This window comes from Mus caroli, unplaced genomic scaffold, assembly GCF_978045245.1.
Source record: "Mus caroli unplaced genomic scaffold, Mus_caroli_1 scaffold_13, whole genome shotgun sequence".
Lineage (NCBI taxonomy): Eukaryota > Metazoa > Chordata > Mammalia > Rodentia > Muridae > Mus > Mus caroli.
In genome coordinates this window covers 117,748,251-117,773,904 of record NW_028227268.1, presented here as the reverse complement: position 1 = coordinate 117,773,904, position 25,654 = coordinate 117,748,251, and the positions used below count along the sequence as shown (strand labels likewise).

The 25,654-nt window shown below is 40.0% G+C and overlaps 1 protein-coding gene across 1 annotated transcript in view; it reads left to right on the top strand.

The window, feature by feature from the left end:
- Positions 1-25,654, top strand: part of LOC110305029 (uncharacterized) — a 124,410-nt gene that overhangs the window by 92,650 nt on the left and 6,106 nt on the right. Inside the window, 6 exon segments of the mRNA XM_021176772.2 lie at positions 5,024-5,219; positions 6,864-7,038; positions 16,055-16,125; positions 16,546-16,639; positions 18,393-18,496; positions 23,531-23,660. Of these exon segments, the coding sequence (XP_021032431.2) occupies positions 5,024-5,219; positions 6,864-7,038; positions 16,055-16,125; positions 16,546-16,639; positions 18,393-18,496; positions 23,531-23,660 (770 nt within the window).

The following is a 25,654-nucleotide window of genomic DNA, read 5'->3' as shown; positions in this document are numbered from 1 at the left end:
AAGGGAAAAAGGTCAAGTAACATATAAAGGCAAGCCTATCAGAATTACACCAGATTTTTCACCAGAGACTATGAAAGCCAGAAGATCCTGGACAGATGTTATACAGACACTAAAAGAACACAAATTCCAGCCCAGGCTACTATACCCAGCCAAACTCTCAATTAACATAGATGGAGAAACCAAAGTATTCCACGACAAAACCAAATTCACACATTATCTTTCCAAGAATCCAGCCCTTCAAAGGATAATAACAGAAAAAACCAATACAAGGACGGGAACCACGCCCTAGAAAAAACAAGAAGGTAATCCCTCAACAAACCTAAAAGAAGACAGCCACAAGAACAGGATGCCAACTTTAACAACAAAAATAACAGGAAGGAACAATAACTTTTCCTTAATATCTCTTAATATCAATGGACTCAACTCCCCAATAAAAAGACATAGACTAACAAACTGGATACACAAAAAAGACCCAACATTTTACTGTACAGGAAACTCATCTCAGAGGAAAAAGATAGACACTACCTCAGAATGAAAGGCTGGAAAACAATTTTCCAAGCAAATGGTATGAAGAAACAAGCTGGAGTAGCCATTCTAATATCTGATAAGATTGACTTCCAACCCAAAGTCATCAAAAAAGACAGGGAGGGGCACTTCATACTCATCAAAGGTAAAATCCTCCAAGAGGAACTATCAATTCTGAATATCTATGCTCCAAATTCAAAGGCAGCCACATTCATTAAAGAAACTTTAGTAAAGCTCAAAGCACACATTGCACCTCACACAATAATAGTGGGAGACTTCAACACACCACTTTCACCAATGGACAGATCATGGAAACAGAAACTAAACAGGGACACAGTGAAACTAACAGAAGTTATGAATCAAATGGATCTGGCAGAGATCTACAGAACATTCTATCCTAAAACAAAAGGATATAACTTCTTCTCAGCACCTCATGGTACCTTCTCCAAAATTGACCACATAATTGGTCACAAAACAGGCCTCAACAGATACAAAAATATTGAAATTGTACCATGCATCCTATCAGATCACCATGGACTAAGGCTGATCTTCAATAATAAAATAAATAATAGAAAGCCAACATTCACGTGGAAACTGAACAACACTCTTCTCAATGATACCTTGGTCAAGGAAGGAATAAAGAAAGAAATTAAGGACTTTTTAAAGTTCAATGAAAATGAAGCCACAACATACCCAAACTTATGGGATGCAATGAAAGCATTTCTAAGAGGAAAACTCATAGCTCTGAGTGCCTCCAAAAAGAAACTAGAGAGAGCACACATTAGCAGCTTGACAACACACCTAAAAGCTCTAGAACAAAAGGAAGCAAATTCACCCAAGAGGGCAGAAAATAATCAAACTCAGGGGCAAAATCAACCAAGTGGAAACAAGAACTATTCAAAGAATCAACCAATCAAGGAGCTGGTTCTTTGAGAAAATCAACAAGATAGATAAACCCCTAGCCAGACTCACTAGAGGGCACAGGGAAAGCATTCTAATTAACAAAATCAGAAATGAAAAAGGAGACATAACAACAGATCCTGAAGAAATCCAAAACACCATCAGATCCTTCTACAAAAGGCTATACTCAACAAAACTGGAGAACCTGGATGAAATGGAGAAATTTCTAGACAGATACCAGGTACCAAAGTTGAATCAAGATGAGGTTAATGATCTAAACAGCCCTATATCCCCCAAAGAAATAGAAGCAGTCATTAATAGTTTCCCAACCAAAAAAAGCCCAGGACCAGATGGGTTTAGTGCAGAGTTCTATCAGACCTTCAAAGAAGATCTAATCCCAGTTCTTCACAAACTATTCCACAAAATTGAAACAGAAGGTACTCTACCCAACTCATTCTATGAAGCAACAATTACTCTGATACCTAAACCACAAAAAGATCCAACAAAGAAAAAAAAACTTCAGACCAATATCCCTTATGAATATTGATGCAAAAATCCTCAATAAAGTTCTTGCTAACCAAATCCAAGAACACATCAAAACAATCATCCATCCTGACCAAGTAGGTTTCATCCCAGGGATGCAGGGATGGTTCAATATATGGAAATCCATCAACGTAATCCAGTATATAAACAAACTCAAAGACAAAAACCACATGATCATCTCATTAGATGCAGAAAAAGCATTTGACAAGATCCAACACCCATTCATGATAAAAGTCTTGGAAAGATCAGGAATTCAAGGCCCATACCTAAACATGATAAAAGCAATCTACAGCAAACCAGTAGCCAACATCAAAGTAAATGGTGAGAAGCTTGAAGCAATCCCACTAAAATCAGGGACTAGACAAGGCTGTCCACTCTCTCCATACCTATTCAACATTGTACTTGAAGTCCTAGCCAGAGCAATTCGACAACAAAAGGAGATCAAAGGGATACAAATTGGAAAAGATGAAGTCAAAATATCACCATTTGCAGATGATATGGTAGTATATATAAGTGACCCTAAAAATTCCAACAGAGAACTCCTAAGCCTGATAAACAGCTTCGGTGAAGTAGCTGGATATAAAATTAACTCAAACAAATCAATGGCCTTTCTCTACACAAAGAATAAACAGGCTGAGAAAGAAAGCAGGGAAACAACACCCTTCACAATAGTCACAAATAATATAAAATAACTTGGTGTGACTCTAACTAAGGAAGTGAAAGATCTGTATGATAAGAACTTCAAGTCTCTGAAGAAAGAAATTATAGAAGATCTCAGAAGATGGAAAGATCTCCCATGCTCATGGATTGGCAGGATCAACATTGTAAAAATGGCTATCTTGCCAAAAGCAATCTACAGATTCAATGCAATCCCCATCAAAATTCCAACTCAATTCTTCAACGAATTAGAAAGTGCAATCTGCAAATTCATCTGGAATAACAAAAAACCTAGGATAGCAAAAACTCTTCTCAAGGATAAAAGAACCTCTGGTGGAATCACCATGCCTGACCTAAAGCTTTACTACAGAGCAATTGTGATAAAAACTGCATGGTACTGGTATAGTGACAGACAAGTAGACCAATGGAATAGAATTGAAGACCCAGAAATGAAGCCACACACCTATGGTCACTTGATCTTCGACAAGGGAGCTAAAACCATCCAGTGGAAGAAAGACAGCATTTTCAACAAATGGTGCTGGCACAACTGGTTGTTATCATGTAGAAGAATGCAAATTGATCCATTCCTATCTCCTTGTACTAAGGTCAAATCTAAGTGGATCAAGGAACTTCACATAAAACCAGAGACACTGAAACTTATAGAGGATAAAGTGGGGAAAAGCCTTGAAGATATGGGCACAGGGGAAAAATTCTTGAATAGAACAGCAATGGCTTGTGCTGTAAGATCAAGAATTGACAAATGGGACCTCATGAAACTGCAAAGCTTCTGCAAGGCAAAAGACACCATCAATAAGACAAAAAGACCACCAACAGATTGGGAAAGGATCTTTACCTATCCTAAATCAGATAAGGGACTAATATCCAATATATATAAAGAACTCAAGAAGGTGGACTCCAGAAAATCAAATAACCCCATTAAAAAATGGGGCTCAGAACTGAACAAAGAATTCTCACCTGAGGAATACCGAATGGCAGAGAAGCACCTGAAAAAATGTTCAACATCCTTAATCATCAGGGAAATGCAAATCAAAACAACCCTGAGATTCCACCTCACACCAGTCAGAATGGCTAAGATCAAAAATTCAGGTGACAGCAGATGCTGGCGAGGATGTGGAGAAAGAGGAACACTCCTTCATTGTTGGTGGGATTGCAAGCTTGTACAACCACTCTGGAAATCAGTCTGGCAGTTCCTCAGAAAATTGGACATAGTACTACCGGAGGACCCAGTAATACCTCTCCTGGGCATATATCCAGAAGATGTCCCAACCGGTAAGAAGGACACATGCTCCACTATGTTCATAGCAGCCTTATTTATAATAGCCAGAAGCTGGAAAGAACCCAGATGCCCCTCAACAAAGGAATGGATACAGAAAATATGGTACATTTACACAATGGAGTACTACTCAGCTATTAAAAAGAATGAATTTATGAAATTCCTAGCCAAATGGATGGACCTGGAGGGCATCATCTTGAGTGAGGTAACACAATCACAAAGGAACTCACACAATATGTATTCACTGATAAGGGGATATTAGCTCAAAACTTAGGATACCCAAGATATAAGATACAATTTGCTAAACGCATGAAACTCAAGAAGAATGAAGACCAAAGTGTGGACACTGTGCCCCTTCTTAGAATTGGGACCAAAACACCCATGGAAGGAGTTATAGAGACAAAGTTTGGAGCTGTGATGAAAGGATGGACCATCTAGAGACTGCCATATCCAGGGATCCATCCCATAATCAGCTTCCAAACACTGACACCATTGCATACACTAGCAAGATTTTGCTGAAAGGACCCAGATATAGCTCTCTCTTGTGAAACTATGCCGGGGCCAAACAAACACAGAAGTGGATGCTCACTGTCAGCTATTGGATGGATCACAGGGCTTCCAATGGAGAAGCTAGAGAAAGTACCCAAGGAGTTAAAGGGATCTGCAACCCTATAGTTAGAACATGATGAACTAACCAGTACCCCGGAGCTCTTGTCTCTAGCTGCATATGTATAGAAAGATGGCCTAGTCGGCCATCACTGGAAAGAGAGGCCCATTGGACTTGCAAACTTTATATGCCCCAATACAGGGGAATGCCAGGGCCAAAAGAATGGGAATGGGTGGGTAGGGAAGTGGCGGGGGGGGGTATGGGGGACTTTTGGGATAGCATTGGAAATGTAATTGAGGAAAATACGTAATAAAAAAAAAGAATATCCATCATGCAAGGACTCGTTTGTTTTATTTGCAGAATTTAACACTGTGTTCTTTGCTACAGGTATAGAGTGTTTACTGTTCAGCATATGAATGGTTGACTGTGAAAATACAGTCCCTGTGTGCAAATACACTCACATATAATCTGTTGTCATGCTACCTTCTCTTCTACAGGTTCTGACAGCCCATTGAAGCTCTGGAACACGACTCACTCAGATGAAAGACTGATAGAGCTGAAGAATAGTCACTGTGAGCTGCTTCCAAGAAAACCTGGAAAAATGGGAACTATGAGAGAACAGACAAAAATTAAAAAAATAAAAACCTGGTCACAGCATAAAGAAGTGGCATGGGACAAGCTCTGCGCTCTGAGGCATGGTGTCTTAGTTGGTTTTAAATCTTTTATTTTATATGTGTGTCTGTCTGCCTAAATATGTATCTGTGTGGCACATGCACGGAACACCCCAGAAGCCAGGAGAGGGCATCAAATTGTCTGGAACTAGAGTTACAGATGATTGTGAGCCTCCCTATGGGGTAGCAATCCAACCCAGGGCCTCTCAAGGATGGCCCATGCTTTTAACTGCTGAGCCATTTCTCCAGTGCCATGACATCTTAGCTTTAGAGGAACACTTTCACCATCATATTGTATGGCCTATAGGCAATGGCTGGCTTATGGTCTAGTGCTCTAGGAGAAGAACATTTTCAGTCCCATGGAATCTATTGTGTGTAATTATTAAGGAAAGTGTAACTGCCTCATTTGAATATGAATATTTTAAATAAATGAATTCATAATCTTCAAAACTGGAATTCGAGTGGCTATGCTGTTAATTCTTCATTTAGGAATGAGAATTATGTTCATTTTCATATTTTCCTATTACAGTTAATGCAAGAAATGCCATTTGGACTTTGTTTTCTGAATTTCTAAATATTTTGGCTATGAACTTTTTTGTTTTGTTTTTAAGAATGTATTTATTATTTTTATATGAGTTCACTGTAGCTCTTTTCAGACACACCAGAAGAGGGCATCAGCTTTTATTACAGATGGTTGTGGGTCACCATGTAGGAGTTGAACTCAGGACCTTTTGAAGAGCAGTCAGTGCTCTTAACTGCTGAGCCATCTCTCCAGCCCCTCTAAATATTTTGAAAACATCATTCATATACATTACTGGTTCAAAGTATAGGAACCTTTTTTAGCGCTTGGATCAATACATCTTACTTGTTGTTTAAGAAAAGCTTAATATGCATTTACAGTTTTATCCATAGAGCATGAAGGAGTCATGACTTCTCAACTCAGCCACTTCCATGTTGATGCAACTGTTCTTTAGTTAATTACTCACTTACTGTGCTACAGACCCAACAAAGGGCACCATGAATGACCAGCCTGAGGATGAGCTAGATCCCCATCTGCACTTCTGTTGACACAAATGAAATACAAAAAGAAATAGAGGACAGTGGTTCATTTATTCCACATTTCTTTTTTTTTTTTTTTTTGGTTTTTCGAGACAGGGTTTCTCTGTGTAGCCCTGGCTGTCCTGGCACTCACTTTGTAGACCAGGCTGGCCTCAGAAATCCGCCTGCCTCTGCCTCCCGAGTGCTGGGATTAAAGGCGTGCGCCACCACGCCCGGCTTATTCCACATTTCTCTTTCATACATCCATAGTTGATTCAGATTCCTATGTTAAAGAACTACTCACTGCTACTAAGTGATTAGACCATGTATTGTCCACAAAGACTATCACGTTTCCTACGTGATAAGGAGTATTGGGCTATGGTTGGAATGTTAAGGAGAGCAGGGTGAGAGACAGCAGATGCTGGAGTCAGGTGAGAGAGCAGACGCTGGAGCCACTCTTCCAGTCCTGGGTCGTGCCTAACCTGGGCACATCTGGCACATTTTATGGTGGTGAAATTTTATTTCAAAGTCAATTTATTCAATTGTTTGGAAGGTAGGTTGTTAGTATAGTGAAATCACAATGACCAGTTTTCCTCAAACTGAGCTGCAATGGGTTTCAATACTCTAGGTTCCCCTTAAAACAAGATGAGAAACAAGAGAATGCTGAGTTTACGTTTCAACAAAAGAAGCCGCAGTTACAAAGGGAAAAGGAGCAATGTGGTGGGAGTGTGGAGTGGACTCAGCACTCTGAAATCAGGACAGTGATCGCAGAACTGAAGGCCCTAGAGAAGGATCTGAGGCAGGTAAACGATTATGAGTAAATTCTCATATTCCTGAGAGTTTGATAGTATTAGTTAGAGCACTCCAATTCTGTATATGTTTCAGACACATATGTGTGACTAACAGAAAATGATTAGAAAGAGGAGGCATTACTTGCCAATTGAGCACTATGAAAATGTGAAAGGGTGAATTACACTAACTTGAGCCTTGCACATCATCACTTGACGATATAATCTCTGGGACACCAGGCAGAGCTCTCCTGTGTTGACCTAAATGTTGCCACACCGTCCATTCTTAAATTGCTTAGAACAAAAATGTTAAATGAAGGCATTAGTAGCTAAGTTTACAAATTATAAACTTGGCATCTAATAGTGTTCAGCTCGTGTTCCTGGCTGGAGGACTAGAGGGTTGCTGGAGTTTAGGCAACTGCCACCAGGATGACCATCTAGTGTTTTATAGTAAACTGTGGGCTATTGCTGTTTGGACCTGTAGTGAATCATGTTAGATCTTCTATAAGTAGCAGTATTGCCTGTGCCTGTTTCTGCAGCTGCTTCTGCACTTTGACAAATTTGCTTATTCATGCAGCTTCAGTAATTCCTGTAAAGCGCTCATCCTTGGAACGGTCCCCCTGCTTCCAGGGCCTCATTTTAAAGTTCTACTGTAACGCTTTGGAGTTAGGGAGCATATACACGACTGGACTCAGTGAAATGATACTCTAGGAATCAGAGGACCAAAAGAGCCCTCCCTGGCTGCAAGTTTCTCAAGAACAAAATGCCAGTGTCTCATAAGACAGGATTGAGGCAAATCATCTCTGCAACAAGATTTAGTAGCAATCGCACAAAGCACAGAGGAGGTCTGAGATGTTTGAGGCATTTTCCAATATGCACTTGTATCATGAAAAAGGAAGGAAATTTGAGCCTTAAGTTTATGCGTATAATGGACAAATTTGGGAGGGATTATGGCAATGTTGAATTGAGTCATCTTTACTCCTGATACATAACCAAGGCTGGTCTTGAATTCCTGATATCCCACTTCCATTTCCAAGTTACAGTAATGTTCTTAATTCAACTCTACTTGTCTGTCTGAATCATGGCATTCATAATAAGCTAATTCAAAAAGATGGCTTTCAATGTTTTCCTTAAAAAATCTACTATCTGCAGACAGATTTTCTGGTTTGGAACAATGATTTGACCTCCTTCGTGGGCTATTATGGGGATTTCTATGCAAGTTTTATACTTCACCCACTATGTAAGGAGGAAAAATAAAACCAACAGAGTCCCATTTTCCAAGAACATTCCCTCCATTTAAGAAGACAGCAATTTTATTTCAATGTGCACAGCCATTGGAAGCGATAATATTCTGTAATATAGCAGATACTCTTTCAAAGTCACATCCCCAGCCCTAGCTCTATATATCTCATTTTATTAACTTTACCTAACTCGTACAGGAATGCCAATGCAGTTTTATATACTGAATCTTAATGTTTCAATGTATAGCACTTTCATTCTTAAAGAATTTCACACATGCATGAAATTCATTTTGGTCAGATTTACCTCCCCTCCTAACGTCTCCATTCCATCCTCCGTCTGTGCTGCCCGTATATTCATGGAGGTGGGGCCGTTCACTGGAGTATGGCTACCCTTTAAGAAAATTGACCCTTCTTCCCCTCCAGAGCCATAAACTCTCTATGGCTCCTCAGCCCAGGTTTGTGAGGCCCTGACCGTGCTACAGTGTTGACTGGCTTGTTGACAGGTCTTGGAAAGGCACTACAGCTGCAAATGGGAACCCTGCATTTTCCCTCTGATAAATCACCATCATGACTGCAATGGTCCTGTCATATCCAGAAGACGCTGTTTTACACTGGTCTTCCTGGACCTCTAATTCTTAAAAGCTTTCCAACCCCACTCCAGTAGTTGTACCTGAGCCTTGGAGGATGGGGTGTAACATAGATGCCCCATTTGTGCCCGAGGGCTCCACTGATGCTTATTAAACTACACACACTTAGACGAGTTGTAAGTTTCTACATTGATAGCCATCCACTGCATAAAGAAAAAAAGAAAAAAAAACCTCTGTAATGAGGTTTGAGACCTGCACTAATGTATGGGGATGGAGATATAGTCTTTGAGCCAGTTTGTTGCTGTGCCCATTTAGCAGAATAATAGTTGTAGGCTCATCCCTTGAATCTATGATGACCCAGCCATGGGTTCTTGGCTAGATTTACAGTAGAGCATGAACTTTCTCCTATAGATCAGGCCTTATAGCAACTCAGAAAGCCGTTGGTTAAACTGTAACATTCATGCCACTACTGCACACATGGACATGGCGTGCCACACAAGTCATTACTGTAGCTCACAGGTTTGACAGCTGAGAAATAAGGCTGTTGATAGATGATCTACTAACCCCAAGGACCTCTGTAAAAGCAGATGCACTTCATGCTGAGCCATCTCTCCAGCGCCATCTAGTAATTTCTTAATCTTAGCTATTCTGACTGGGCTAAGTTGGAATCTCAACGTAGTCTTAATTTGCAGTTCACTGAGGGCTGACAATGGTGAATACTTTTTCAAGTACTTCTCAGTCACTTGTATTTCTTCTGTGAAGTCTCTGTACAGTTCTATAGCCCACTTTTTTTTTAAAGATTTATTTATTATATGTAAGTACACTGTTGCTCTCTTCAGACACTCCAGAAGAGGGCGCCAGATCTCGTTACGGATGGTTGTGAGCCACCATGTGGTTGCTGGGATTTGAACTCTGGACCTTTGGAAGAGCAGTCAGGTGCTCTTACCCACTGAGCCATCTCACCAGCCCTATAGCCCACTTTTAAACTGGGTGGTTTGTTTTCTCACTGTTTACTCTTTTGAGTACTTTGTGCAATGAGCAGTTTCCTTTAAAGTATAGAAACTTTTCAGTTTCATCAAGTGTCACTTACAGATTGTTGGTCCTATTTTTCCAGGAAACCAGGGTCCTATTAAGAAAGTCTTTTCCCGACCCTATATCCTGCCTGGCATGTCGTCCTATATGCTGACTTACCCTCCCTATACATTTTTCCAGAAGTTTCAGGGGTTTGGACCTAACCTTAAAATCTTCGATCTACTTATAATTGATTTACAGATGACTTATGCACATGATGACAGAGAAAAATCAAGTCTCCGTCTTCTCTGTGTAGATATCCAGTTTTCCCAGCACAGTTTGTTAACGATCCTGTCTTTTCTCTAAGATATGATTTTTATATCTTTGTGGGAAAATGAGGTGGCTGTGCATATTTGGCTTATATCTGGGTCCTCTGTTCTGTTCCACTGATCAACGTGTCCACTCTTGCGCCAGCTCCAAGCTATTCTTAGTGCCGTGGCTCTGTACCCGCACTACGGTGTAATAAAACTTGAGCTCAGGAATGGCAATGTCTCCAGCAGTTTTTATTGTTCAGAATTGCATTAGCTGCCAAAGAGCCTTTGTACTTCCATGTGAATCTTAAGATTATTTTTTATGAAGCATTGCATTGGAATTTTGATAGGGATTATATTGAATCTATAGATGGCTTTTGATAAAAAGGCCATATTCACAGTATTGCGTCTACCAGCCCACGTACATGGGAGGTCTCTCCATCTTTTGGTAGCATCTTCAATTTCTGTCTTCAGAATCCACTTTACTGTGTTTATCCCCTCTGGGGGTTTCCTGGTGCCATCTTAGCATTTCTCATGTACAGAACATGTTGTGTACAAATAGGGATCTGTTGGCTTCTTGCTTTACATCTGTGTCCCTTTTATTTATTAACCTTAGTGCTCTAGTGAAGACTTCAAGCACTATGTTGAATAAGAGTGGAAAAAACCAACACTCCTGTCTTGCTTTAGATCTCTGTGAAGTGCATTGGCACTTCCCTCCATTTATCACGATGTTGGCTATAGGTGTGTTGTATATTTTATTAAGTTGAGGCATGCTCCCTCCATCCCTTTCACTGGTGAATCATTCTTGTATCTATGGAATCAAGCCAACTTGACTCTGATTAATGATCTCTGTGATATAATCTTGGACTCAGGGTGTCTGTATTTTACTGAATTGCTGTGCCTGTGCTCAGACTTAAAGAGGCATTCTGAGTTTCTCTTGTGGTTGATGCTATGTGTTTATCTGGTCTCAGTATTAGGGTAATCCTGGACTCATAGGAAGAGTATGGAAACCTTTCTTCCTTTCTATTTTATGGAATAATTTAAATAGTATTAGCATTAGTTCTCTGAAGTTTGGGTAGAACTCTACAATGACTCCATCTAGTCCTGTGCTTCTAATATGCGGAACTTTTTATTTCTGTTTCATTCTTATTGCTGGTTATAGATCTGTTTAAATTGTCTATTTATCTCTTTAATTTTAGCATGTTATATGTACAAGAATTCATCCATTTCTTTTACATTTTCCAATTTAGTGGAATGGAGGTTTAAAAATATGTCCTTAAGATTTTCCGCATTTCATAGGTTTCTGTTACTATGTCATCTCACTTTCATCTCTGAACTTCACTAACTTGTATCTTTTCTCTGTTTCTCTTTGCTAATTTAGCTAAGAGTTTGTCAATCTTGTTTATCTTTTCAAAGAACCAACTCTTCATTGATTCTTTGAATTGTTTGTTTCTATTTTGTTCATTTCTTTCTAGTTAATTCTCTCTTTCCATCTACTGTTGTTTCCTTTTGGTTTGTTCTTGGTTTTTCAGAGTCTTAAAGTGTGTTTATTAAATTATTAGAGATCTCACAATTTTCTTTGAGGTAAGCATTTAACATCATAAATTTCCTATTAGGACTGCCTTCTTGTGTCCTATAGATATAGGATAATATGTTTTCATTTTCATTAAATTCTAGAATTCTTTATTTTCTTGATTTCTTTTTTATTCAATTATATTAATGTTTCTTTTTCTTTTCTTTTTTCTTTCTTTCTTTTTTTTTTTTTTTTTTTTTGACAGGGTTTCTCTGTATACCCCTGGCTGTCCTGACTCTGTACACCAGGCTAGCCTTGAACTCAGAGTTCTGCCTGCCTCTGCCTCCTGAATCTGTGTACTTTCTACAGTTTCTCTTGATGTTGATATCTAACTTTATTTCATTGTGATCAGATAGAATGCAAAATGTTATTTCAATTTTTCTGTATTTGTTGAAACTTGTGTCCTAATACATGCTCAATTTTGGAGAAAGTTCCATGAACTACTGAAAAGAATATGTATGACTTGGTGATTGGGTGGAATGTTCTACAGATGTCTGTTCGGTCCATTTGATGTATGATGTCTTTTAACTCTGGTATTCCTCAATTTAGTTTTTGTCCAAATGATGTGTCAATTGATGAGTATAAAGTGTTGAAGTCACCCACTGTCACTGTACATTGGGGCTAATATGTAGTTTTAGCCCTAGTAGAATGTCTTTAATAAAATTGAAAGTACCAGTGTTTGGTATGGGTATGGTTATGGTTGTGACATCATCTTGGTGAATTGTTCCTTTAATAATCAAGTAGTGACCATCTTTATTCCTTCTGGCTAGTTTTGGTATGCAGTCTACTTGTTCAGATATTAGAATAAATATGCCTGCTTGTTTCTGTTTCCTAGAATATCTTTTATCATTCTTGGATATTCTTGAAGGAGCCTGTTTCCTAATCCAATCTATTAAGTGTCTATGTCTTTTTATTGGGAAATTGAAATTACTAATATTTAAAGTTATTACTGACCTGGAGAAATGGCTCAGCAGTAAAATTCTCTTGCAGAGAACAGAAAATACAAAGCTTCTTGCTTCCATGGGCACCTGACATGTGTGTACAACCACACACATACAAACACACCCACACCCACACCTACCCCCCCCCAGAGAGAGAGAGAGAGAGAGAGAGAGAGAGAGAGAGAGAAATTTAAAATAAAAATAAGTTATACAGTTGTTATTAAAATATGTAAATTAATTCCTGCCATGGGTAATTTTTGGTATTTTCTTAGACTTTATTTTCCAAGTGTTCAGGGGTTAGTTACTTACTCCCTGTGATCCCTTGGGTATGCTTATCCTTCTCCTCTGACTGAAGCATTCCTCCTACTCTCCTCTGTACATCTGGTTTAGGGCTCATCAATTCCTTTTATCTCTTTCACTTTTTTTTTTTTTTTTTTTTTTTTTTAGTTTTGTGGATATAATAATATGGCTTGATGGTTTGGGCCTTTTAGAACTTAGAATGTGTCTTTCCACTTCTGGCTTTAAATTTGTCTATGAAATAATCAGCTGTCATTCTGGTGGGCCTATCTTCAAAAAATTACCTGATTCTTCATCTTGGAGCTTTCAATACCCTCACTTTATTCTGTGTTTTTAAGGTTTTAACCATAATATATCATGGGGAGTTTCTTTTCTGTCTATGTGGTACCCTGAAGGACTCTTACACCTGGATGAATAACTCTTTCCCCAGGATTGAGAAATCTTTATTGAAAATATTCTCTACATCTTCACTATGGTTATTCTCCTTCTTTTATGCCCATTATTATAATGTTGGGTCTTTTCACCATGTCCCAACATTCTCCTGTATTTGATTATTTCTAAATTTCTCATTGACCTTTACTGAGTCATCCAATTCCTCTACCTTGTCTTGTAGTCCTGACACTGTTTTCCACAGGATTCATCCTGTTGAAGAGATTTCCCATTGATTTCTCTTAATTTTTTTTTTAGTTATAAGACATTTAAGTTTGGATTTTTCTGCAATTTTCTTTATTAAGTTAGTTATTGTATCTTGAATTGAGTTCAGCTGTTCTTTGGGTCTTTGTTCTTTTGGAGTCTACTCCTATCCTCTCTGAGTTGTTTAAATACAGTTATAATAATTCTCTTGAATTTTTTGTCTGGAAGATCTGCCAAGTCATTCTCACTGGAGCTCATTACTGGGGAATTAGTAATTAGAGGGAACATGTTGAGGTAGATTTTTGTGTTCCTTTTATCTCTCTGCTGGGACTTGCACATCTGAAGTAGTTTGTTGGTTAAGTCTCTTTTTTGTTGTTGAGTGCACACTCATACTGATACAGCTACTGGACAGTAGCTTTGATAGGGCTGAGCCACTGCAAAACATCTTTCTGTTGGTTTACAATGGAAAATACACACACACACACACAACACCACAGTGAACTCATACACAGATGCAGGAAGTACTGCCTGGTGGTCAGCTCTGACTCAAGCCATGTTAGACATAACAGTTCATTCATCTTTAATTTGATGGGTCCTATGTAAAGTTTTGTGGAATTTCTTAAGATTAGCAAACCTCAGAACATATAGAACATAATAGGATATGTGATCAGCATTGACCTTGCTCTGAGTCAAGTTATTTTTCTGTGTCATGTTACAGAACATGTTATAGGCACGTTACAGAAACAATATAAAATACCTGGCAAGCGAGGAACAAAATGGCTACAGCTATACTCGGGAACAGACCTCAACAAAAAGATGGCCACATTTTCTTTTGTGGAACTGGTATTGAGGACTGCAGTTTCCATTCCTACTTTTCTTTGGGGAAATCTACTACTGTCTGCCTGAATAGACACTATTCAAGTCTCAGCACACCCCTGGCTGAGCCTCTTGTCCACAGCCTCTCTTATGGCTCAAATACCTTGACTCACCCCTGGTCTTACACACAGGACCACTTTCATTGGCATAACAGCTGTATGAAATATCAGATTTAATTAGAACAGAAAATATAATCAAAATACTAGTGCTTAAATACATTTCCTCATGAGCCATGATGTATAGATACTCCCCAGTCTAACCATTCTGACGTTGGAGTGCGGCAGGCACTGTATTATCAACTCCATTTTATAAATGAAGACTGCATGATGTGGAAAATTGATAGAACTCAAACTCACACCTCTCCAAAGTGACTGAACTGAGATTCAGACCATTATGGCAGCTGTGAAAATCCAGTCTCTTTTTACCTTCTTTAGCTTTGTTTGGATTTTGTTGTCTTATTTGTCTTTAACTTGTTTGTTTTGATTTCTCTTTTTGTGAGGAGGTGTTTCTTGGATTTTTTGTTTTGTTTTGATGTTTTAAGAAGAGAAAGATAAGCTGGGTGGTGGTGGCACATGCCTTTAATCCCATCACTCAGGAGGCAGAGACAGATTTCTGAGTTTGAGGCCAGCCTAGTCTACAAAGTGAGTTCCAGGACAGCCAGGGGTACAAGAGAAACCCTGTCTCGAAAACAAAACAAAACGGAGGAGGAGGAGGAGGAGGAGAAAGAGAAGAAGAAGAAGAAGAAGAAGAAGAAGAAGAAGAAGAAGAAGAAGAAGAAGAAGAAGAAGAAGAAAGAAGGAGAAGAAGAAAGAAGGAGAAGAAGAAAGAAGGAGAAGAAGAAAGAAGGAGAAGAAGAAGAAAGAAGGAGAAGAAAAGAAAGATAAAAAGAACATTAAGTTGGGTGGGTAGGGAGAATCTGGGAGGAAATAGGGGAGGAGAAAAAATCAAATTGTATGAAAATGTTTTTAACTTTAAAAAAGCTTTTAAAAGACAGGTTGAGCCGGGCAGTGGTGGTGCAGTGGTCTGGAAGACAGTGACAGCAGCAGACTGTCTTCCAGACATCGAGGAGGAGATCCTCAAAGCCCACCCCACAGTGACACACTTCCTCCAACAAGGCCACACCTCCTGATAGTACCACTCCCTGGCTTCTCAAATCATTTATTAAAATATCTAATTTTTACCTAAAACATTATGTCAGTTTTTATCATCACTGGCATAGCAATATGATCATTCATATATGTATATATAAACCAGTTTTTCAAATGATGGGTCTTGAGGTAATCCTGGATTTGTGTATCCAACAAGTTGTGCTTCTGTGCATGATAAATGTCAGTTAATTTTTCCATAGATAGCAGATAGCGTTCGTTACCTTAAGTATGGTAGAGCTAAAAGTCTATTGCGACAGCTCAGGTAACTACAGTTACAGTATAAAAGTATCCAGGTGAAGGGGACAGCCATGTTCTCACGAATCCCGCCAGGAGAATGGGTAGAGGGCAGACTGAATGGTATTAACAACTTTGTTTTTCATTACTCATTTTATTTTTTTCATTGTTTATTTTAGTTGCAGGAAGCACAAGATCAACTCACACAGACAGTACAGAGCTCTAAGAAGATTCGAGCCATCTTGCAAAGGTATAAAATAGAGCAACCACAAAGTACCATGGGTTTTGCAAAAGGAATAGTGTAACATAGAAATTCTATCAGTTATGATAATGAATACTCCTCCAGGAGGCCGGGAAACTCTCTCAGCATTACAGTAGTTGAAATGCATTGTTTACATCTTAGATATAATTCAGTTGGGACAGTTGGGACAGGGCATGATCTGTGTGAGCAAGGTAAAAGGTTTGACCCTAAACCCTGCCAAAAAAATAAACATATGACTCCTGCACTGTTATTTCATTGTCATGGAACATGGCAGGAAAAAAATTGAAGCTTTCCAAACCACCAGCTTTTCAATTATTAAAGATGAAATTATTCTTTCAGATGTTAGTTAAAAAATGTGATAATGTTTTTTTAAAGTGTGTATGTGAATCATTATCAAATACATTTTAGGCTTGAATTTCGACTTTCCAAATTAAAAATTACACTGAAAGAGCAATCAGCAAAAATTGAACAATTTCAGAATCATCTACTGCAAGGAGGTCTGGTGAGTCTTGTTTTCTCTACCATACTGAAAACCCTTTCTCCCCTTTGTGGGATTATATAGGAATATTTTAGGATAATTGAAAAGGGCCATTGATAAAAATATTTGCCTTTGCCATGTCTGGGCATGGTGGCACATACCTTTAATCCTAGTATTCAGGAGATCAAATCAGATTTATCTCTGAATTCCAGACCAGCCAGGGTTACATCATAGAGACAGTGTTGCATACATGGTGAGAGAGAGAGAGAGAGAGAGAGAGAGAGAGAGAGAGAGAGAGAGAGAGAGAGAGAAGAGAATGTGGTGTGGTTTTTGTTGTTGTTGCTGCTGCTCATAATGCTACTACCTTTTGAACCAATAGTGGATATCCCCAAGCCGGGCTTGGTGGCGCATGCCTTTAATGATATCCCCAAGCCGGGCTTGGTGGCGCACACCTTTAATCCCAGCACTCGGGAGGCAGAGGCAGGCAGATTTCTGAGTTCAAGGCCAGCCTGGTCTACAGAGTGAGTTCCAGGACTGCCAGGACTACACAGAGAAACCCTGTCTCAAAAAACAAACAAACAAAAATAGTGGATATCCCCTTGATTCTATAGAAGTTCTTTGAAATGATAACATTAGGGACTTTGGTAGCAAAATTTAACTAAACAAGAAGCTACAGAGCTGGCTCAGAAGTTGAGAGCATCTACTGTTCTTACTGAGGGCCAGAATTCGGTTCCCAGCTCCACAGCAGATAGCTCCAGAGGACCTGATACCCTCTTCTGACTTGTACACCTGTACAGACATGGCATATATACACATACACATAAATGAAAAGAAAAACAAGTGTTAACTAAGAATTCACTGGGAATGGTGGTGAGTACTTTTAATCCAAGTACTCAGGAGGCAGAGGCAGGTGGATCTCTGAGTTCAAAGCCAGCCTGGTCTACATAGCAAGTTCCAGGACAGCCAGGGCTACACAGAAAAACCTTGTCTTGGAAAAAAAGATTTTACTGAACAAGATTCCTATAAAACGAATGATTTATATTCTTATAATTAATCGTATATCTTTGATATATAATGCTTTGTAAGATAACATTTTGTTTTCCCATTAGTTGATTAATAGACGTGTGGAGTGATTGGATATTGTAAGTAGGGTTGCTGTGTAGGCGGCATGCAGTTGTCTATGTCACAGGGAAAGTCTCACTATTCTAAGAACACTGCAGCTATTTGGTCTAGAGTTCTAAACCTGTTCCCAGAAGCCTTCAGTGAAGTGTTGGGAATGAATGGCTTTGTTACCTCCATTTCTAATCAATAACAGATATACTTGGGGCTAGAAAGAGGACTCAGAGAGTATTTGCTGCTATTACAGAGGACCCAGGTTTAGTTCCCAGCACCCACATAGTGGTTCACAACCATCTATAACTCCAGCTTCAAGGAATCTCTGATATCCTCTTCTGGCCTCCACAGACACCAAGCATGCATGCAGACAAAAACACTCATACACATCAAATACATGAATCTTTAAAAAAATGCTTTTGAGAAGCAGATATCTTGTCATTATATAAACATTTCCAGCAAGGACGTTCTCTCCGTGTAATTTTCATAAAGAAAGGTGATGATGCCATTGGATGCATCCAGGAGATGTTTCATTTAATGAGGAGCTCAGTGGAATGTTACAAGCTTGGGCAGGTGCATATTACACATACACTTATAAGAAGTGATTTTATAAAAAAAGACTATGAGTCTGGACACTTTTAACTATTTTTATAATATTTTAAAGCTTGGAGATGAGACAAAGAAACTCATCCATCAAACACAGTCTTTAGAACATACTTTGAAAAAACAGATGAGTAAAGATGAGGAATTACTGGCAGAGCTAACGAGGTAAGATTTTAACATTCAAACCCTTTCAACCATTAGTTCGCTTCATTGACATTTTTGTTCTTTTATATTTTTGAGAATTTCATGTGTGAAATATTTACTTTATTCCCCTCCCTCTAGCTCCTCCCATGTCCCCCAAGTTCTCTCAAATTCATAGCTTCTTTTTCTTTGTTATTGGTATATAATGTGTATACGAATTTATCAGTACAATCTACTGAGCTCACTTAATGTTGCGCTTATGCCTGTATTTTAGGGATGACTACTTGGCATTGTGTACGTTCCTTGTCATTTCTTTAGTTTATGTGTTCGAGTGTCGTGCCTGCATATGTATCTGTGCACCACACACATGCCTGGTGCCCACTGGAAGATGGTGTTGGATGCCCTGGAACTGGAGCTGCCAGTGGTTGGTCAAGAGGGTACTGGGAACCTGACTCAGGCCCTATGCAAGAGCAGGAGAGCAGCTAGGCTCAGTCATCTCGTCAGCCTGTACAGTGTGTCGGAGCCAGGCTCTTTGGCTGCTATTCCACAAGCCACTTGTGGATTCTTTGTCAAGGTTTTTCCTGGGGAAGCAACAACTGTAAAAGACAGCGTAAGGGAGGAAATCTTGTCAAGAGAGGTCTGTGACAATCTGCAGTGAAGGCCAGTTTGAAGAGCCTCGAAGCTGAAGTGACCCTTCTAATTTGACCTTAGTACGGGTAGCCTAGTCTTCCACCTGTGGGAAACACTACACAATCAAACAGTCAAAGTACGGGAAAAAACACAGTGCGCAAATGGAGTCTGAAAACCAGGGGTACCTAAATGTGCATCTGACTGAGTGGCATCTAAGATAAAGTCTGAAGAGATGACGAAGGCCCCTGTGGGTTAACAAATGGAATATTCTTTATCCAAGAATGTGCTACACTTGTAATGAGATATGCACATGTGTCCAGTCTCATGGTTTTCAATAACTCAAGAAACCATAGTTCTAAACTGAAGGTGTACTGGCTGGTTTTGTGTCAACTTGACACAGCTGGAGTTATCACAGAGAAAGGAGCTTCAGTTGAAGAAATGCCTCCATGAGATCCAGCTGTAAGGCATTTTCTCAATTAGTGATCAAGGGGGGAGGCCCCTTGTGGGTGGTGCCATCTCTGGGCTGGTAGTCTTGGTTCTATAAGAGAGCAGGCTGAGCAAGCCAGGGAAAGCGAGCCAGTAAAAAACATCCCTCCATGGCCCCTGCATCAGCTCCTGCTTTGTGACCTGCTTGAGTTCCAGTCATGACTTCCTTTGGTGATAAACAGCAATGTGGAAAATGTAAGCTGAATAAAACCTTTCCTCCCCAACTTGCTTCTTGGTCATGATGTTTGTGCAGGAATAGAAACCCTGACCAAGACAGAAGGATAGGTGATAACAGACCTCAGAGTCCTACCAAGTGCCCCACCTGATATCTACAGGGTACACTTTCTAGAAGCTCACATCACAGTCCCAAAGAAAATAACATCTTAGGCCAAAAATATCAAATCTTAGTAAATACAAGAAAATCAAAATAATTTTTTTTGGCCAGGATGCTTGCTTTATTTCTGAGGGAGTGGCATCGGGGGTGGAGGGATGTTAAGGAAAGATTTGTTTCTTGTTTCAAAGAGCATTCTGAATCAGAAGAAATTTATCCTCATTTGAATTTAAGATAATACTGACAGAATAGACGTCTCTGAACTTCAGTGTATGCCTGGACAGTTGGGCCCCATGACTCTGAGTCACATGTTGCACTTTAGTGTCAACAGCAAATTTAAATTAAAAATGCAACTTGTCTTAGACTTTCAGCAGGACTGGTCACTAAGGAACCACTCTGCAATAATTTATAGCTCATGAAAATGCACTTAACTAAGGTGCTGCTCATTCTAATAACCGTGACGTTTGTGAATAAATGAGAAATCTGAGGTCTGGATGTCAAGTTCAGAGCAAAGGATCAGTAATTTCACATTTGGAACAACTATAAATAAATGCATGGATCGGGTAAGAATCATATGGATGCTGTTGAGTAGACAGCGCGTACAGAAGTCAGGAACACCTTATTCATTAATTTTGTCTCTTAGTAAAATGCTCACAAGGAAAATAACCACTTAAGGCAGAAAACTGGGCATATCATTGCTGTTCAGAACTTTGTGAGAGCAGATAAATCAATACTGATCAACTTCCCTGCTTCAGGCTGAATTATTCATCTTCATACAGGTTATTTTGTAAGATGGCCATCCATGCCATGCCTTGAAAAGTTCAAGCACAAAGTACAATCCTAGAGAGTCAGGATCTTCATCAAGATATCTACACGGACGTCTGCTTGTAGTTTTTAGCATCCAAAGCCTTTTTGCCACACGGGCACAGATGCCTTTTTTGTAGGAGCAGCCTTGACAGTAATGAGAACCTGGCTGGTGTACAGAACTTTTACAGATCCTGGAAGTGGAGGGCTTACTTTTTCCATATGGATCAAACATTGCTTGTTTTGAAGTCAAAGCTTTATTTTTGTTCAGCTTCCTCCCACCACTCTCTGTGGTGTTCCGGGCACCGTCTTTCCATGTGTCACACTTTTCATACACCATCCTTACATGCAATGTCCCTGTGCCCTCAACTGGCAAAGCAGGAGCAACTGCCAAAACACCAGTGTTAAACGCCAGTCCCCTCTGAGGCTTTTCCATGCCCTTCCCTTGCCTCTTGTGCAGCAGAGTAACCAGGAATCGCAGTGCGTGTCTGGCTCTTTCAGTGACATTCAGACATAAGTATGTTTTTCTGCTTCACCCTGCCAACTAACCTCTGAGTTAGAACTAATCTTTAATTTGTCAGTGTTCACTCCAAAATGGATAATAATAATAATTATAAAACATCTCAATGTGGTGCTAACACGTATTCCTTATGTGATATAAACATCATAAATATTTTCTTCATTTTGTTTACTTCATATTATAATTTTACCCAAGAGCCATAGACTATTTAACAAAAACCCCAACGCCAGACATGGGAAGGCCCTTTCTGAGTTGTTGCTCAGAGTTATCCAAGAGATTCCCAAAACATGATAAGTTATCAATGCTGCCCTCGGTTGCCTCCCAGAGACTGAACAGAAGTTGCTGTTGTTGAAAAGACCAAACAGTTCAGACACAGGGTCCGGGGTCCCTGAGCTGGAACTAACCTGAATGCCTGCCTGCTAGCTCTCATGGTACCAGAGAGTGCTCTGCAAGATTTCAAGGCAGGAGAACTAGTGAGAGTCCTGCCCAACTGCGATGCGTATAACCTGCAACCTCCAGCATGACCCAATATCACAGGAGTGCAGTACTGCTGGGCATACTTTGGAGATGACCAAAAGTTGTCCTAAGACCCACTCAACAAAGGGAAATCATGTCTGTCAGGGAAACCTGGGCAATCACACGGGACTGGTGAAGTCGTGGATCTTCGGGGAACACCACCTTACTAAACCAGCTTAATTACTAACTACATTCTAAACATTTCTCCTTATACCTGCAAATAAGGGTAGCTCTCACACCTCTTCAGAGATAATTACAAAAAAAACCCACAACTGATAGAAATGCAAAAAACAGTGATCATGTGGTTCCGGCCCCAACTGATCCATCTTATTAACACAGTCCTGCACCTGAGGCTCAGAGAACAGGGCAAAAGACTGTAAGAGGCAGCCAAGCAGGAAAGAGTATGTCTACTAGAAATGAAGTCTTATCAGCACGACTGCCTAAACAAGGAAACCACTAATGGGCATGCCATTATGAAAGGGGGGAGTCTTACAGGGTACTCCAGTCCAGACCAAGAACTACAGGCAACCAAGAAATTCTGAGAATGGAAGAAATAGTTTTCCCAAGTGGGTATCCAACACCAAGCAGTCTGCCTTGAAATCATATACATATAAGTACCATGATATATAGTGAGCAGGTTGTATTTATGAATTTAGATATATTGTCTTAGTCAGGGTTTCTATTCCTGGACAAACATCATGACCAAGAAGCAAGTTGGGGAGGAAAGGGTTTATTCGGCTTACACTTTCATGCTGCTGTTCATCACCAAGGAAGTCAGGACTGGAACTCAAGCAGGTCAGGAAGCAGGAGCTGATGCGGAGGCCATGGAGGGATGTTCTTTACTGGCTTGCTTCCCCTGGCTTGCTCAGCCTGCTCTCTTATAGAACCAAGACTACCAGCCCAGAGATGGTCCCACCCACAAGGGGCCTTTCACCCTTGATCACTAATTGAGAAAATGCCTTACAGTTGGATCTCATGGAGGCATTTCCTCAACTGAAGCTCCTTTCTCTGTGATAACTCCAGCCTGCGTGAAGTTGACACAAAAACTAGCCAGCACAGATATATATATATATATACATATATGGTGGCAGTAGCATGTGCATATAATCCCAGCACTTGGGAGCCAGAGGCAGGTGGGTTTCTGTGGGTTTGAGGCCAGCCTGGTCTACAGAGCTAATTCTAGTACAGCCACAGCTACACAATAAACCCTGTCTCACAACAACAACAACAACAACAACAACAACAACATGTATTTTTAGCAACAATTAAAATAATAGAGGCCATGAATTTGAGGGGAAAAAAGTGTTTATAGGAAGGGTTGGTGTGGCAAAAGCAAAGGAGGAAAACTGTATTATATTTTAATTTCAAAAAATATAAAAGTTAAGATTTTAATTTCAGGCTGGAGAGGTGGCTCAGCAGTTAAGGCTGGTAGCTCTTCTTCCAGAAGACCCAGGTTCAATTCCCAGCACCTACATGGTGGCTCACAACATCTGTAGCTCCAGTCCTGGAGATTTGCCACCCACCTTTGGCCTCCGTGAGCATGAGCATGCATGCTGTACACATACATACATGTAGGCAAGACTCACATACACAGTGCCATGTAAAGATTATAATTTCAGTAGAATACTTTTGATTCATTTTAGGTTGAGACAAATGAGATTCTCACAGCTTACAGTTTTGTTCCTTTTGTATGATGTTGCATATTATCTACTTAAATTATTAAATATTGACTCTGAAAACATTCATTGGCCAATTCTATACATTTTTACAGATTTAAGAAACTCTTTGAGGAGACAAGAAAGAAGTTAAATAAACATGAAGGCGGAGAGCTTGGTGGTCCTGGAGATTTAAAAACCAGCCAATTTGATATGCATATTCCAATTAATATGCTAAGGCATGAGGTAATTTCAGTAATATATAGGTTCAATATTTCTTGCTTTGCTTCACTGGCCTATATAGCAAGGATTTCAAAAAAGCAACTTCACTGACTTAATATCAATGAAAATGTATATTTTTCTATTAAAGATGCATTGTGCTAGCCGGGCGTGGTGGCGCACGCCTTTAATCCCAGCACTCAGGAGGCAGAGGCAGGCAGATTTCTGAGTTCGAGGCCAGCCTGGTCTACAAAGTGAGTTCCAGGATAGCCAGGGCTATACAGAGAAACCCTGTCTCGAAAAAAAAAAATGCATTGTGCTGATTCTCTTCTTTTTTTAGATTGATTGATTTTATTTGATGTGCGTGGGTGTTTTTCTGTGCACCATATATATGTGTGTGTGTATGTATATATATATATATACATATATATATATGTGTGTGTGTGTGTGTGTGTGTGTGTGTATGTATGTATACATACATACATATGTAGGTATATATACACATATATACATACATACATAATATGTGTGTGTGTGTATATACCTAGTGTCCTCAGAGGCCAGAAAAGGGCACAGGATCCCCTGGACCTGGAGTTAGAGATGGTTGTGACCCATCATGTGAATGCTTGGTACCAAGACTGGGTCCTCTGAAAGAGCAACAAGGGCTCATAGCCACTGAGCCATCGTCCAGCTTCTCTCAATGCTGGCAGATGACTTAACAGCAACCAGTGTACCGCACTGTTACAATATTAAAATCACTCCCACCGTGTCAGTTCTGTTTGCTACCAGCACTATCAGGATGTAGGTGACCATGAAAGTCAGACAGTTGAAGTATATGGTAAAATTCGGTAACGTTGAGTATATTCACAGATACTCAAATATCATCTCAATTTTCTTTTAGTATTTTCACGTTCCAAATATGTCCTAAATGTCTTAGTGATTGCGCTTGCATGCTGAGACTTAAGAACCAAGTGCACTTAACTGCTGTCGAGATGTTTGTGTGAACAGTTTGTGTGGAGAGACTCACGCAGTCTGCACTCTAGCTGCCTTTGTGTCTGGCTCCGGTTCCTGGACACAATCCTTCCCTTGTTCAGCCTAAGTTCTAACACCTGTAAGTACTTCATCTCTTCCCACTGCTGACTAGTGTCCTGGTATATGGATAAGCTGTACATTTTATTTATATGCTCACCAACTGATGGACCTCTGGCTTGTCCCCACTTTGAATTTTGATCGCAGATACTGCTCTGACAGTGCAGGCCAGAGTTCTGCACAAAACTGCTTCATTTCCTGTGCCTGGCTTCTGACCTGGGACACTGCTGAGTCACGTGATAGCCATGTCCTTGCTGTCTGAGGCTCCCAGCATCAGCATGTCCTCTCCAGTGGCCACAGTCTGACCTCCAGTCCTGAGTGGGGCGCTTAACTTCTCCACTTTCTTGCCAACACCTGCTCCATCTTTTAATAGGGTGTCTGTTTTGAGACAGGGTCTCACTCTGTAGCCCTGGCTTTCCTCAGAGTTGCAGAAATCCACCTGCCTCTGCCTCGGGGGGGGGGGCTGGGATTAAAGGTGTGAGCCCCCACATGTGGCTTTTTCCAAAGTTTAACTTAACCAAGTTTCCATGAAGCACTGGGTAGGTCATGGGAGTTCCCATTTGGGTTCCATTAATGGAGCACAAGGGTCTCCTGAGCCTATGGGCCATTAGTGTAGCTCCTTCAGAGAAAGGTCTACTAGATTGTTTCTATAGTTTTAAATTGGATTAGCTTTTCACTGGTATTTGTAGAGGCCCTCTTTATATCGTGGATATGAATTCTTCTAACCAGCTTACCCTTGCACTCCATAACAGTCTCTGAAGTGCACTGGCATTTTATGTTCATGGAGTCAGCTCAACTGTTTGTGCCTTAAAGTCCTAACACAAAGCTTTGCCTGATCCGGTCATGATGGTGTGTGCCTGGGTCTTTTTCTCAGAATTTGTATGTCTCATTTCATACTTCATAATATTGCATTTTGAGTGATTTTATTTGTG